Here is a 16,422-nt window from a genome sequence, read left to right as displayed (position 1 = left end):
TATAAGGATTTTTTTTTTTCTTTTGAGACGGAGTCTCGCTCTGTCGCCCAGGCTGGAGTGCAGTGGCGTGATATTGGCTCACTGCAATCTCTGCCTCCCGGGTTCAAGCGATTCTCCTGCCTCGGCCTCCCAAGTAGCTGGGACCATGCCCGGCTAATTTTTTGTGTTTTTAGTAGAGACGGGGTTTCACCATCTCCTGACTTTGTGAGCCACTGCACCCGGCCGGGGAATTTTTGTATTTTTTTAGTAGAGACGGGGTTTCACCATGTTGGTCAGGCTGGTCTCAAACTCCTGACCTTGTGATCCATCCGCCTCAGCCTCCCAAAATGCTTTGATTACAGGAGCGAGTTGTGTGTGTGTGTGTGTGTGTGTGTGTGTGTTTTGTTGTTGTTGTTGGGGTGGAGACAGAGTCTCGCTCTGTCTCCCAGGCTGGAATGGAGCAGCATGATCTCTGCTCACTGCAGTCTCCACCTCCTGGGTTCAAGCAATTCTCCTGCCTCAGCCTCCCGAATAGCTGAGATTACAGGCACGTGTCACCATGCCCAGCTAGTTTTTTGTATTTTTGGTAGACGGGGTTTCACAATGCTGGCCCGGCGGATCTCGAACTCCTGACCTCGTCATCTGCCCGCCTTGGTCTCCCAAAGCCCTGGGTTGCAGGCGTGAGCCACCACACCCTGCCAAGTGGTTAGTTTTATAATAACACGTAATGCCTTATATTTATCTGTGTCATAACCCATCTGTTACTCTGTAGTGGTACAGCTTGAGGAGAAGAGAGCGTTTTCAATTTGGATTTTATTCCGTCTAAGTGCAGCATCTTTCTCACAGTATGCTCTTAAGAATTTGTTGCTGGGTGCGGTGGCTCACGCCTCTAATCCTAGCACTTTGGGAGGCCGAGGTGGGCGGATCACGAGGTCAGGAGATTGAGACCATCCTGGCTAACACGGTGAAACCCCATCTCTACTAAAAATACAAAAAAATTAGCCGGGCGTGGTGGCAGGCGCCTGTAGTCCCAGCTACTCAGGAGACTAAGGCAGGAGAATGGTGTGAAACCGGGAGGCAGAGCTTGCAGTGAGCTGAGATCATGCCACTGCACTCCAGCCTGGGCAACAGAGCGAGACTCTGCCTCAAAAAAAAAAAAAGAGTTGAGCAAATTAATTTAAGAAATAAAATGTTTGTTGAATATATATCCATTGGAGACAGCTTTCAGAATGTTGGTGGTCAACTTGTAAAGTTACTGCTGAGTTACATTGTTAAGGAGCCACAAGGCATGAAGCTCACCTTGAATCGAGTTGCAGGAATTATGACCAAGAGCCAGGCATGTATGCACATGAGCATGGTTCTTGTATGTATTTGAAAATGTGCACAGTATATGTTTACCAAGTAAGTCGTTAAAAACTTTGGGGCATGCACAACTATTGTAGCACATTAGAAGCCAACAATTTTCCCCACATAGAGGGAATAATCTAGACTTCTTAGAAAATAATAATTATTACTATTGAGATGGAGTTTCACACTTTTGCCCAGGCTGGAGTGCAGTGGCGCAATCTCTGCTCACTGCAACCACTGCCGTCCGGTTTTAAGCGATTCTCTTGCCTCAGCCTCCCGAGTAGCTGGAATTATAGACATGCACCACCGCACTCGGCTAATTTTTGTATTTTTAGTAGAGATGGGGTTTCCCCATGTTGGCCAGGCTGGTGTTGAACTCCTGACCTCATTATCTGCCCCCCCGGCCTCCCATAGTGCTGGGATTACAGGAGTGAGCCACTGCGCCTGGCCAGAAAATTATTGATAAAGACCTACGAATACTTACTTTGATTCCTTGTTAGGGTTGTAAATGTATGGTTTCTGTAAGTGGTATTCCTGCATTATAAGAATTCGTAGAAAGCAAATAGGAAATAAGCCATCATTTCAGCCCCTAAACTCCCGATTCTTGCTGTTTGGTGTATTTAGCAATCTGATGTTTTTGTTTGTTTGTTTAATCTACATACAATTTTGCTTATTCTGAACGGTAGCTATCACAATTAACTTAAAATTGTATTTTGCCTTTACTACATAACTGAATTTTCAACTGTTTAGTATCTGTTTAAAAGAATGAACTATTACATACAGTCGTTACTATTTGTGTACCTATTGAGCAAAACAGTCTGAAAACTTGTGAATGGTTTGCAGATGTGTTGTATAGTGTGCTAGTCCTGAAATTTAGGGACCAGAATTTTTTGGCTATTAAGAAAAAGAAAATGAAAATGAACTAGTATCTCAGGAATAGTGAAATAAAAAAATGAAGCTTTTCTGATGTTAAGAACAAAACCAAATCTGTGTTTAGTAGGACTGCAGAGATGTTTTTGAGAAAAATGTATGTTTATTAATGCTTGTCATAGAGTGATTTTGATTTTCTTGCTTGATTTTTCCTTCCCCTGAATTTGCTGTTTTGTTTAAGAATGCAAGGCCAGAAACTGTCACTAATGACGATGAAGAAGCCTTGGATGAAGAAACAAAGAGGAGAGATCAGATGATTAAAGGGGCTATTGAAGTTTTAATTCGTGAATACTCCAGTGAGCTAAATGCCCCCTCACAGGAATCTGATTCTCACCCCAGGAAGAAGAAGAAGGAAAAGAAGGAGGACGTATGTGTTCTGACAACAACATATCATTTCTACCATTTGTTTTTTATGATATCACTCTTATACTTTGATTACATGTCAGTTCTTTTTTCTTTTTTTTGAGATGGAGGCTCACTTTGTCTCCCAGGCTGGAATGCAGTGGTGCAATCTCAGCTCACTGTAACCTCTGCCTCCGGGGTTCAAGCAATTCTCCTGCCTCAGCCTCCTGTGTAACGGGGACTACAGCACCCATCACCACGCCCGGCTAATTTTTGTATTTTTAGTAGAGAGGGGGTTTCACCATATTGGTCAGGCTGGTCTAGAAGTCCTGACCTTGTGATCCGCCCACCTTGGCTTCCCAAAGTGCTGGGATTACAGGCGTGAGCCACTGTGCCCGGCCACATGTCAGGTTTTGAAGGGAAAACAGAATAAATAGGATTTGTAGCAATATATAGGTTGAAAGAAGGTATTTGGTTCTCTTAAACTCATTTCTTTTGGCATAAATTTAGAGAAATTACAAGGACTATTATTTCTAAAATATTAAAAGTATTTTTTATGCCATCAAAAAGTATTATAAAGTATATAAAGAAATATATGTATGTGTATACACACACATACACAGACTTCTGCATGGGGGTTCCACATAATATGGATTCAACCAACCTCAAATTGAAAATACAAGGGGGAGAAATTAAACATAGCAATACAACAAAAAACAAAAAAATACAGTATAATAAGTATTTACATTGTGTTTATGTTCTATGGGTCATTATATGTAATCTAGAGATGTTTTAAAGTATATGGGAGAATGCACATGGGTTATATGCCATATATCCCTCAAGGGATCTACTTGCCTCATTCTCCCAAAGTGCTGGGATTACAGGTGTGAGCCACCACTCCCAGCCTTAAAATTTTTTTTTAATTTTTTTTTTTAATTAAAAATACATTTTAAACTTTTTTCTTTTTTTTTTTTGAGACAGAGTCTTGCTCTGTTGCCCAGGCTGGAGTGCAGTGGTGTGATCTCGGCTCACTGCAAGCTCTGCCTCCCGGGTTCACGCCATTCTCCTTCCTCAGCCTCCCAAGTAGCTGGGACTACAGGCACCCGCCACCACGCCCGGCTAATTTTTTGGTTTTTAGTAGAGACGGGGTTTCACCGTGTTAGCCAGGATGGTTTCAATCTCCTGACCTCGTGATTGACCCGCCTTGGCCTCCCAAAGTGCTGGGATTACAGGCGTGAGCCACTGCGCCCGGCTACATTTTAAACTTTTTTACAGAGATAAGGTCTCACTATGTTTTCTATGCTGGTCTCCAACTCCTGGGTTCAGGTTATCCTCCTGCCTCAGCTTCCTAAAGTGCCAGGATTACAGTCGTGAGCCACTGCACCCAGCCCTTATTTTACTTTGTTTGACTATGGTTGTTCTGTCTCTGTTCTAAGCAAGAAACCAGATCTGATTCACTGAAGATTTCCACCCACTCTTAATTTTTAGCTGCCTTTCCTTTAGAAACTATGTCGCATTCCCCTCCCTGAACAATAATGGTATTGAATAATCAAACTGGAGGATTCTGAAAGAGCAGTACAACTTGAAACATTCCTCCTCAGTGAATTGATTGCTACCTCTTTGTGGCCTTAAGCTAATTGAACAGTGGGAAGTCCAGGTTGAAAGAAAAGGTTTAGTTTTCTCATACTTATTTCCTTTGGATAAACTTAGATAAATTATGAGAAATGTTCTTTTAAAAATACTGGAAGAAGCCAGAAGTGGTGGCTGACACATGTAGTCCCAGCAACTTGGGAGGCTGAGGGGAGGATTACCTGAGCCCATGAGCTTGAGTCTAGCCTGGGCCACAGAGCGAGACCCTGTCTATAAAGTAAGAAAAAAAAATCCCACAAATATTGGAAGTGTTTTGTTTTATTTATTTATGTTTTTGAGACAGTATCTTGCTCTGTCACCGAGCCTGGAGGATGGTGGCACATTTACGGCTCACTGCAGCCTTGAATACCCATCCTAAAGTGATCCTCCTGCATTAGCCTCCTGAGAAGCTGAGACTATAGGCATGTGCCACCATACTCAGCTAATTTTTGTATTTTTTGTAGAGATGGGGTTTCACCATGTTGCCCAAGCTGGTGTTGAACTCCTGAGCTCAAATGATCTGCCTGCCTCAGCCTTCCAAAGTGCTGGGACTACAAGTGTGAACCACTCATAGCTGGCTCAACGTGTTTTATATGCGTGCATTATGTAATAAAAAAGTACTATGCGGTATATATACTATGATTAGTTATGAATGGATGGTTACATTTTATATTATTTTAAATTTCAGTGCCTTTTTAGGCCATCTTCAGTTTTCTTTGTGGCCAGATACATACATTTTTATCATTTGGTATGTATTTCCTCGTTTGGTTATAGAACTTTTCTTTTTTGTTCCCCCCACCCCCCACCCAAGATGGAGTCTCACTCGGTTGCCCAGGCTGGAATGCAGTGGCTGCGATCTCAGCTCACTGCAAGCTCTGCCTCCTGGGTTCAAGCGATTCTCCTGCCTCAGCCTCCTGAGTAGCTGGGACTACAGGTGCCTGCCACCACGCCCAGCTACTTTTTTGTTTTTATTTTTTATTTTATTTTATTTTATTTTTTTGAGTTGGAGTCTCGCTCTGTCACCCAGGCTCTGGAGTGCAGTGGCGCAAACTCGGCTCACTACAAGCTCCGCCTCCTGGGTTCACACCATTCTCCTGCCTCAGCCTCCCGGGCAGCTGGGACTACAGGCGCCCGCCACCACGCCCAGCTAATTTTTTTTTGCATTTTTCGTAGAGACGGGGTTTCACTGTGTTAGCCAGGATAGTCTTGATCTTCTGACCTCATGATCCACCTGCCTCGGCCTCCCAAAATGCTGGGATTACAGGCGTGAGCCACCGCGCCCGGCCCTTTTTTGTATTTTTAATAGAGACAAGGTTTCACTGTGTTAGCCAGGATGGTCTCCATCTCCTGACCTCGTGATCCGCATGAGCCACTGTGCCCGACCCATAACTTTTCTAATGAGGTGTATTCTATTAGGAGTGGTAATTGGTAGGGTACAGGGTAATTGAGGCCTGTAGAGTTCATTCTTCCTCTTTCTTCATTAGTGGGAAAGGAGAAAAATAACATTTGTTTGATGTGGACTGGGAGGAGATGATAAAATCTTCCTCTGTGGCAGGAGTTATGGGTAAATATTGTTGGTATGATTAGAAAGCCCTGTTACTGTGAGATCACCTTCTATATTTCCATTTCTTGGGGGTGTTGGAGTATTCAGAGAGGAGGGTAGTGTGTGATCAGTTATTGTAAAAAGAGTGAAATCACTTTTATTCCTAAGTAATTTGAAATCAAGAAAGCATCACAGAAGTGTACTGTATTGTTCTCGTCATAAATGTATAGGGCATTGCTTTGCAGATTAGTATGAACTCTGTTTTTCTTTTTTAAAAAAGATTCTTGGTGGATTTTTTCACAGATTTTCCGCAGATTTCCAGTGGCCCCACTGATCCCTTATCCACTCATCACTAAGGTTTGTTTAAATTGTAGGCTTTGACAATACCTGTGTTTACTGATGATTGTTGATTTGTCATTCTTGTCTATCTGATTTTTCACTATTTAACTTTAGATTGTTAGATTTGTTATTGTGGATATTCTATTTACTTATTTACTCTTTGAGACCTATACAGAATATCTAACCTTTAACTGTTTATATTAAAGTAGGTTGTTCTTTATTCATTCCCTCCTGTGCCCCTTTTCTTTTAGGAGGATATAAATGCTATAGAAATGGAAGAAGACAAAAGAGACCTGATATCTCGAGAGATCAGCAAATTCAGAGACACACATAAGGTAGTATTCTTGTCTTTTCACTTGATACCAATCTAGACTTTTTACAGAATCCAAAGCAAAGAGACAAAAAAAATCAACCTTAAATTAGAATATAATTTTAAATGTTTTTTATAGGTTTAATTGATATTTAGATAGAAAAAAGAAACAGAAGACCAATACCATATTAAAGTGGTCCTTGACATGTTGTGCTTAGTTTTTTCAGTTACTGACTATTCTGCAGTCATCTCACTTTAATATGAATAGAAGCTAATTTTATTTTTAGATTTCAACATAAACATCAAGGTCAGACTTAGATTCAGGGGGCAGTAGGATAACATACACTGTAGTGTATTTCTGGGGGCAGTTATTTAACTTGATCTTAGGAATACCTTTTCTTTAGAGCTGAGATTAAAATTTACATTTTATATTTGTATAGATTTAAGTTGAGTGGGGGAGATTTTAAAAAGTAGGTCAGTGGTTACCAGACTTACCAAATTTTAGATGCATGGAAGAACTGTAAATTCCCATAAAGCTAATCTATTCATTGACCCCCACCATTATGATAGAGATCATATGGTGACTAATGCAAGATGAAACTCTCAGCTTGGAAAGTAACAAGGAATAGGATGTAAGTATGAGCTTCTGTTTTTTATTATATTTATGGATGCCCCCTCAGAAAAATATGCAAAGGGGTAACTGGCTTGGAAATGGGTATTTATGCATAGTAAATCCCACTCACGAGTTTTGCCTATTTGAAGCTTCTCTCAATGACAGTGCATCTGTGAATGTTCGCTGGTGTTGAAAATGATGCTTTTGAACGGTGCAATGCAAACACTGCATGAAATGTATTTTGATGGTAGAGATAATAAGGTGTTGCTGGTTCTTACTGATAGACTGAGAGATCTTTAACTCAGTGAAATGTTCAATGTTCATTTTCTCTTTTATTCTTACTTTTTCCCATTGCTTTCAAAATCTGCAGTTCACAAATAATGCCAATGAATCAGTGCTGCTGCACACTTAATATCCAGATGCCCAGCCCTCGCTCACATACACAATGCTTTTTCAAGAATTAAATGTGTCTAAGAGCACAAACATAATTCTCCCAAAATTAATTTTGAGAGTTGAAAAGGTGGTCTATGGGAAATCATTTTAGGTGAATAATTTTGGTTAGGTATAATACTCAAATTCAGGACTGAGTAAGCTTAAAAATGGTATATGGTTGTGTGTGTGGTTTACCCCCTTTTTGTTTTTATTTATTTGTTAAACCCTGTCATGTTATTGGTAAATTATGAGGAAATCATGTTTTAAGAAAAATTCAAAAATATATTTGCTTTAAAGTTTGGGAATCTGTCAGGCATTTTACTGCCTTAGTATTATTTCACTGGAGGGAATGTTTTGAATTTTCAGAATGTCTTTTCAAAATAAAAAGAAATCAAAATGAAAAACCAAAACAGTTGTTTTTTATTGGGTGGTTTGGCTAAAAGGGTTGTTTGAAACTCCAGTAACAAAAAATGAGCTCAGTGAACCTTTGCATGTTTTGGTATGAGTTTATTAAATAACCACAGACTGTCAGGGTATCAGCGTGGCAGGGGGCGTCCATTTACAGCACGGATGAGTCTGAAGAGAGAATAAGGTAAGATTTATGATTTTTTTAATCTGTCCTTTCCTCTTCATGACTTTCTTACATAATTTTAGATTCGCCTCATTTCTCTTCTCCAGTCTTTCTTTAAAAATATACATGTATATGTTTACATGTATACCTATATTTATATACATGTATATATATATCTCATATATAAACTTTAGGAAACATTTAGTATGGACTAGATTCACTCACTTTTTCATTTACTTAGAACCAAACTTTTGAAATGAGTTCTGAAACAAATGGTTATTTATGTAACTGAATATAAGGAGCACAGTGAAATAAGCAAGAATTAAAAATTGAGGAATTCTACAGGAAAAATTAGTATTGGAACAGCTAAAATATTCTGTAAGTATCTATTTCAGAAATAAACAAATTTCTTTATAAGTGTATGCCATTGAGGTAAGTTTTATATAGTCTAGCCTCATTTTACAATATAAATTTTTATATTCATTAGAACTGTTTCAGAAATGAGATTTTTCCCCTTTTAATAGCTGTTAGTTTCTGTCCTCTTTCTATCATATCTCATTTCATCCCTTTGTAATTTCAATGTATTCAGTTTTGACTTTGCCTGTATTCTACTTCGATATAGACTGGCACAGCAACTGAATATATTGCTCATACATTAGCTTTTCTTTCATAACCTGCTATCAGTTCTCTGATCCATGAGGAAGAGAAAAAGAGTATCTGACAGGTAAGATTGCTTTTTAAAGTTGTTTTAAATGCATTACATGACTGAGAAAAGAAAAATGCACATTTTATTGTTGCAGTTTAAATTTTCATTTTGGTGAAACTAAACGTGAAACAAAAGGGATAAATGTGTTTTGTTCTGTTTTGTTTTACCTGTTTGGGGTATTTTTTTCTGAGTTTGTGTAGAAACCGTGTGGTACACTGGTAATCTTGTCAGGGTACAAACTTGGTCTGACTTTGTTATTTGGTTTATTTGTGAACCATGTACTTGCTCTTCCTCCCAGAAACATAGCTTGTAGGCAAGGTTAATCCAGTGTTGGCGATCCATGTCCTAGCACAGCATCTGTAAGTTAATGCACAATCGTTCCTTCCAAGGATGGATTTATCATTGTAAATATATTTTCATTGTCTTACAGGCATAATGGGCATAAGTATGTTGCTTTTAAATATTTTAAATGAAACTATTACAGTTACATATATTTTGCTTGAAGTGAGTGAGTTTCAAACTTTTTGTATTTGGTGGGCTGTCCATCTTGTAATGGTGGGAGTAAATGTTTCCATAGATGATAAGGCAGTTCTTGGCTGAATTCAGCTTGTGTTTCTTTTGGAGGGTGGGCAAATCAGAGGGCAGAGATTATTTAGTTGCATTATAGGTATTCTTCTATACCACTTGCCCTTTGAAACCCTCAACTTGAGGTAATGCGCAGTCTGGGGTTTTGTTTAGTATTAATAATCTTGTGGATTTACAGAAATCCATAATGGACAGAGTTGAGTTTTAACCAATGATCGTATTTATAGAAAATATTTCAAAACACCACATTCTTCATGGTCATTTTAGTTAGTACATAGTCATTGAGTGGCCAGCCACACCTGACACAATCTCCCAGCATCCAAGATTGGAGATTCCTGGTCTGTGTAGAGTATATGGTTTTGCACGAAATCTTTCTAGTCTTGTGATTGCTTCAGTTTAATTTGTCACATAAAACCACAAGTATTTAATATTAATGTATCAGTGGTTTGGTGTTTTTGTTCCCAGTACTGGGCATTGCGCCGGGAAAAATCTTAATACTGGAGCTACAGAGTTAACTCTAAAAGTGCTTTTATTGGTTTCTAGAAACTGGAAGAAGAGAAAGGCAAAAAGGAAAAAGAAAGACAGGAAATTGAGAAAGAACGGAGAGAAAGAGAGAGGGAGCGTGAAAGGGAACGAGAAAGGCGAGAACGGGAACGAGAAAGGGAAAGAGAACGTGAACGAGAAAAGGAGAAAGAACGGGAGCGGGAACGAGAACGGGATAGGGACCGTGACCGGACAAAAGAGAGAGACCGAGATCGGGATCGAGAGAGAGATCGTGACCGGGATAGAGAAAGGAGCTCAGATCGTAATAAGGATCGGAGTCGATCAAGGTAAGGCTTTACAGAAGTTACTGTTTCCTGATAGCTTTAATAGAACTACTGGGTAGTCCTCCAGAGTACCATCTGCATTCATGGAATGAGAAAATTTTTTGTGTGTGTTAGACATTCTCACTCTGTCACTCAGCCTGGACTGCAGTGGCTGAGCAATCTCCGCCTCCTGGGTTCAAGTGATTCTCATTCTTCAGCCTCCCAAGTAGCTGGGATTACAGGTTCATACCACCATGCCCAGCTAATTTTTTGTATTTTTGGTAGAGGTGTGGTTTTGCCATGTTAATCAGCCTGGTTTTGAACTCCTGGCCTCAAGTGATCCACCTGCCTCAGCCTCCGTAAGTGCTGGGATTATAAGTGTGAGTCACTGTGCCCGGGCTGAGAATTCTTTTAGAGACAACATGGTCTTTGTCTGTCTGTCTCTCGCACACACACACACACACACACACACACACACACACACACACACACTATGGGTGAAAGTAATAATTTTCAACTCTGATTAATTTCTGTCTGAAGCCACTTTTTATAGAAACACAGTGGCCACTCAATGTTCTGGGCAGACATGACTCCCTGCTGTCTCCTTGGGTCCGTGGGCATTTTTAAAGTTGCTCTTTTTGTTGAAGTTCTGTATACTGAGACATCAGCTCTAGCACCATGTCTTTTTAGCCCCTAGCATTTTTATTTGTCTTTATAGCCCACTGCACTGCCACAGCTTAATCTTTCTGTCTGTAAATTTACTATCTACCTCTACCTCTGGCTCCTAGTAATTTTGCTCTTTGGAAGGTTTTATTTTTTATTTAAAATTTTTTAATTATATTGATTTTTTTTTTTTTTTTTCAGAGGCAAGGTTTTGCTCTGTTGCCCAAGTTGGAGTGCAGTGGTGCAGTCTTGGCTCATTGCAACCTTTGCCTCCCAGGCTTAAGCAATTCTCCTGCTTCAGCCTTCCGAGTAGCTGGGACTACAGGCACACACCACTGTCCCGGACTAATTTTTGTATTTTTTTTGTAGAGACCAGGTTTTGCTATGTTGCCCAGCTGGTCTCGAACTGCTGAGCTCAGGTAATCTGCCCGCCTCAGCCTCCCAAAGTGCTGGGATTACAGGCGTGAGCCTCCACGCCTGGCCTTATATTGAATTATTTTGATGAGTCATTTCATTGTTGAGCAATGAGGTATAGCAAACCTGAACAAAGGAAGAGGAGAAAGCAGCAAGGAAGAGAGAAAAAGCTCCTTTTTCTTCAAGCTAGTTTTAAAATATACATTACCGTGTTGCAGTTTCTTACTTGATTATGGCTGGAGGGAGTTCCACTTTAGGTCATTTCACCTAGTTGCTAGAACTGGAACTGGAAGCCCAGAGCTTTCAACCTTTAATAGGCATTAAAATTATTTCATTCTGTCCATTCCTGATATAGTCATTGAGAGGTTGATATGTATAAAATCCATCTCTTATATTTATGGCATAAGTGTATCCATAAAGAGTATATTTCATATATACATACTAAACACACACGCACACAGAGTTATTTGATTAGATCTTTGGCATCATGCTATATGTAATCTGCAGTTTGGTTTTATTGCTTTTTTTTTTTTTTGGAGACGGGCATGCTCCGTCACCTCGGCTGGAGTGCAGTGATACAATCATAGGTCACTGTAAGCTCCAAGTCCTGGGCTCATGGGATCTTCCCACATCAGCCTCTGGAGCAGCCAGGACTACAGGCATGTGCCACCATGCCTCCTGGCCTCAAGCAAGCCTCCTGCCTCGGCTTCTTAAAATGCTGGGATTGGATTTTATCACTCTTAATTAAATATTTGAGAACTTTCAGTGCTGATACTTATAAAAGTTCTAACTTAATCCATGCAACATGTCAAAATTCTCTGTTTTCCACATTTGCCAGCACTTACTCCTTGACCACTAGTAAGCTAAACTATCTCTTAACATATTCATTAGTCCTTCATATTTCTTTTGGGAATTAAGTTTTCCTTTTTTCTGTTTTACACCATCAGGGGATTGACTATTACTCCAGTATATGATGGGCATTAACTACTCATTCATTTTAATGATTTATAACTATTTTATATTCAGATTGTATTTGTTTTCTGACGTACCAGTAAGCATTAGATATTACAATGCATTTTAGGATTTGGGACTGCAATTTATGTCTTTCTGATGAGTGTAAAAGAGGTTATATAGTTCTATGGAAGTCAAGTGCTAGATTCTGGCCTGTGAGATTTTATATTATTTCATAATATATGTTGTCCTCCTTTACTTTGGTCTTGAAAACAGAAAGTAGACTGACAGATTTGTAAAATATTTTGTTTACATTAGAGAAAAAAGCAGAGATCGCGAAAGGGAACGAGAGCGGGAAAGAGAGAGAGAGAGAGAACGAGAGCGAGAACGAGAACGGGAGCGAGAGAGAGAGCGAGAGAGGGAACGGGAGCGAGAAAGAGAAAAAGACAAAAAACGGGACCGAGAAGAAGATGAAGAAGATGCATACGAACGAAGAAAACTTGAAAGAAAACTCCGAGAGAAAGAAGCTGCTTATCAAGAGGTAAGTTGAGCAAATGCTTTTATTCTTAAATCTTGGTATCCCTTAATAGGTTAATCAAAACTTATAGAACACTATGTATAAATTTTTAAAGCTTTGAAAATTTAATTTTTTTAGCGCCTTAAGAATTGGGAAATCAGAGAACGAAAGAAAACCCGGGAATATGAGAAAGAAGCTGAAAGAGAAGAAGAAAGAAGAAGAGAAATGGTAAGATTCTAGGCTAAAATAAGTGATTTTTTCAGGTAAAAAGTCAGATTATATCTTTATTGCTAACTACAAGTAACTTAATAATTGAAATGCACAAGCTTCTCTGTTCATGGATAATTTAATTTTTATATATTTTGAGTAATTTTGAGCCAATTTAAGTACACCAAAATCTTTTTTCCTCTTCAAATTTTTCTGCATCTAAAGTTATCTTTTTGTATACCATCAAAGTAAATTTGTCATGTAGTAATATTTAAGTCAAGAATTTGTTAACTTATTTTTAAGAAATCTGCATATTTTTAAAATTGTTGAACTGTTGTTATTAGATGTAATAGTTGCATTTGAAATTCCGTTAAGAGTAAGAGATTCATTTTATCTCATGGATTGTTTGCTGTTGGTTTAGAGTTAGAGGGGCATTACCTTTAAATTGATTGATGAACATGATTTAAATTTCTGCGTTTCTTAAGAACTGTTTCTTACAGTATCATCTACCTTAAAAATGGAATTAAAAAACATATACATACATGTATACATATATATATATATGTGTATACTTTTTTTTTTTGGAGATGGAGTTGTTGCTCTGCCACCCAGGCTGGGGTGTGATCTCGGCTCACTGCAACCTCTTCCTCCCAGGTTCAAGCGATAAGCGATTCTCCTGCCTCAGCCTCCCGAATAGCTGGGATTACAGGTGTGTGCCACCACACCCAGCTAATTTTTGTATTTTTAGTAGAGATGGGGTGTCACCATGTTGGCCAGGATGGTCTCAAACTCCTGTCCTCAAATGATCTGCCTGCCTTGGCCTCCCAAAGTGCTGGGATTACAGGTGTGTGCCACCACCCCCAGCCATATTTTTTCGTTTAATAAAATAATCTCCAGTTTTGTTGGTGTGCTTAGGTATTGTATTTTGAAGATTATATTCAAAGAGCGTATTTATTGTAGCGTAGTGTATATATGTGGTTTGCATTTTACAGATGCGTCCTCATTCAGACTTTTCTTAGAGGTAAAAAATTTAAAATGTCTAATGTGACCTATACTTAATATATGAAGTATATGAAAACTAAAATTTAAGAGGATAAGAAAAATATTTTTTTTAACCAAAGTATTATTATCTTTATTATGGCATGGAGTGGTATGTTATACATATCTCATTTTACAGTAAAAACATTTTATGTACAACTGTAGAGAGCTACACAGATAGCTCCAACTTAAATTAGAAAATATTTTCTCTATAGAAAATAGTAAAAATACTGTTTCCCAGGCTAGCCCAACAAGTTTATTTAAACCAAATAGCTGAATACATATACATTTATAAATATGGTTTGAATTCTGGGATCCAGGAGAAACTTTAGTTTCATTTATTGAAACGGCCATGTTTTTCTTAAAATTATGTGAAGAGAAATTCCTATAAATCTCCCTCTTACTCTTGGTTTATGTCTGGGTCAGAAAAATCTGTTTACACAAAAAAGGGAAGAGTAATCTTTATTACTTGTATGTTAATTTTATACATTGTCCTTATTTCCTCAAAGGCCAAAGAAGCTAAACGACTAAAAGAATTCTTAGAAGACTATGATGATGATAGAGATGACCCCAAATATTACAGGTAAAGAAGGCTTGTTCTGTGGATTCATACTTGCTTTTTTATTAGCTGTATTTTTCCATCTGCACAGTTGATAATGCAGGTTCACTAAGTGGAATAAGAAAAACAAGAAACTTTCACGTTCCAAGTAGTAATTACTTCTATAGCTAATACACTGTTTTCTTGGGAGAAAAGAGCTATCAGAAAAGGATCAACATTTCTATGCATCTTTTGTGCAGTGGGGGATCCCATGATAGTATTATATCAAACAATACTATTTTTTTTCTTTGTGTGTTGTAAATAGGTCTGATTTTTAAAATTTTTTCTTGATTTTTTTTTTTTTTTTTTTTTTTTTTTTTTTTTTTAAAGACAGGGTCTTACCTCGGCTGGAATGCAGTGGCATGATCATAGTTCACTGTAACCTTGAACTCTTGGGCTCAAGCAGTCCTCCCTCCGCAGTCTCTTGAGTAGGTTGGACTATAGGTGTGGGCTACCACACCTGTCTGCTAGGCCCAATTTTTATAGCAAGTTACAACTAATCTCTGTAACTATCTGGGTTTGTCTAGAAATTTTGGTCTTCTAGCAATTTGACCTCCCATCTCTCACCCCATCTCCAAATTGATACATTATTGTGAAGTAACAGTTGTGAAAACTGCCTTCTCTCATTCTTTGTTCCCATGGCATTTTCAAACTACTCTCATTCTAGTATTTATGACATTATGGCAAAATTGCTTGTTTTGTTCTTCCTTCCATCCAAACTGTAAGTTCTCTGGGGATATAGACAGTGTCTTGTTACTATTTTATCTCTAATTTGTCTGACATTATACAATCATAATGAAGATATTTAATGTAGTTAAATTTAATACAGTATACCCAAAATAATTAAAACATTGGAATTAGTAGCTTACAGTTAAAGAATGCCAGGGATTTGGCTTTGTAGAAAGTGCCATGAATTCAGTAAAATATTGAAGGCGAGAAACATAAAGTGGCAATGTATAACGTCATCATTCTGAGAAGTAATGAACTGCTAGATAGGAGAGAACCTCTGCTTTCTGTTGATTTTGCACTACTTTCTGAGATATTTTTTACAAGGGAATAAATTGAGGATACAGAACTCTCAGTGCTACTAATACTACTTTATATATTTTTTAAGGTTGGTATCTGGGAAAATGAAAATTATTTGTTGGGTATTCCTTGTGAAATAGGCACAAAATGTGAGCTCTCTTTCTGAAAGCGACTATTTTACTTGTTTAGACACTTACTAGAATGACTTTAAGAATGAAGGGAACATAGTGATAAATGACAAGATAATGCTTATTTGTTATACATTTACCTGTAGAGAGCACACTGGTGTGTTCTGTAGATACAGAACATTAAGACATTCTTTAACCTCTTAGCATGCAGGTTGTAGTATTGAAAAGAGGTGCTGTTGGAGATGTCATGTTTACTTCTCAATGATCTGAGTATTAAATGAAGCCTTTTATCATTCACTTTTACAGAGGAAGTGCTCTTCAGAAAAGGTTGCGTGATAGAGAAAAGGAAATGGAAGCAGATGAACGAGATAGGAAGAGAGAGAAGGAGGAGCTTGAGGAAATCAGGCAGCGCCTTCTGGCAGAAGGGCATCCTGATCCAGATGCAGAGCTCCAGAGGGTAAGATACTGTACCATCCGGCTGGGCACGGTGGCTCACGCCTGTAATCCCAGCACTTTGGGAGGCCGAGGCGGGCAGATCACAAGGTCAGGAGATTGAGACCATCCTGGCTAATGCGGTGAAACCCCGTCTCTACCAAAAATACAAAAAAATTTGCTGGGCGTGGTGGCGGGCGCCTGTAGTCCCAGCTACTTGGGAGGCCGAGGCAGGAGAATGGCATGAACCCGGGAGGCGGAGCTTTCAGTGAGCCAAGATCGCGCCACTGCACTGCAGCCTGGGTGACAGAGCGAG

At 38.8% G+C, this 16,422-nt stretch overlaps 1 protein-coding gene across 1 annotated transcript in view; it reads left to right on the top strand.

Moving 5' to 3' along the window:
- The window catches only part of RBM25 (RNA binding motif protein 25), a 65,714-nt gene that overhangs the window by 36,513 nt on the left and 12,779 nt on the right, over positions 1–16,422 (top strand). The window contains exons 7-14 of the mRNA XM_055288898.2: positions 2,438–2,623; positions 6,074–6,127; positions 6,361–6,444; positions 9,870–10,156; positions 12,479–12,701; positions 12,816–12,905; positions 14,432–14,505; positions 15,981–16,131. Of these exons, the coding sequence (XP_055144873.1) occupies positions 2,438–2,623; positions 6,074–6,127; positions 6,361–6,444; positions 9,870–10,156; positions 12,479–12,701; positions 12,816–12,905; positions 14,432–14,505; positions 15,981–16,131 (1,149 nt within the window). The remainder of the gene's footprint in view (positions 1–2,437; positions 2,624–6,073; positions 6,128–6,360; positions 6,445–9,869; positions 10,157–12,478; positions 12,702–12,815; positions 12,906–14,431; positions 14,506–15,980; positions 16,132–16,422) is intronic.

The sequence above is a fragment of the Symphalangus syndactylus genome, chromosome 8 (genome assembly GCF_028878055.3).
Source record: "Symphalangus syndactylus isolate Jambi chromosome 8, NHGRI_mSymSyn1-v2.1_pri, whole genome shotgun sequence".
Lineage (NCBI taxonomy): Eukaryota > Metazoa > Chordata > Mammalia > Primates > Hylobatidae > Symphalangus > Symphalangus syndactylus.
Note: the sequence above shows the minus strand (reverse complement) of the source record. Positions and strands in the feature narration are given on the sequence as shown.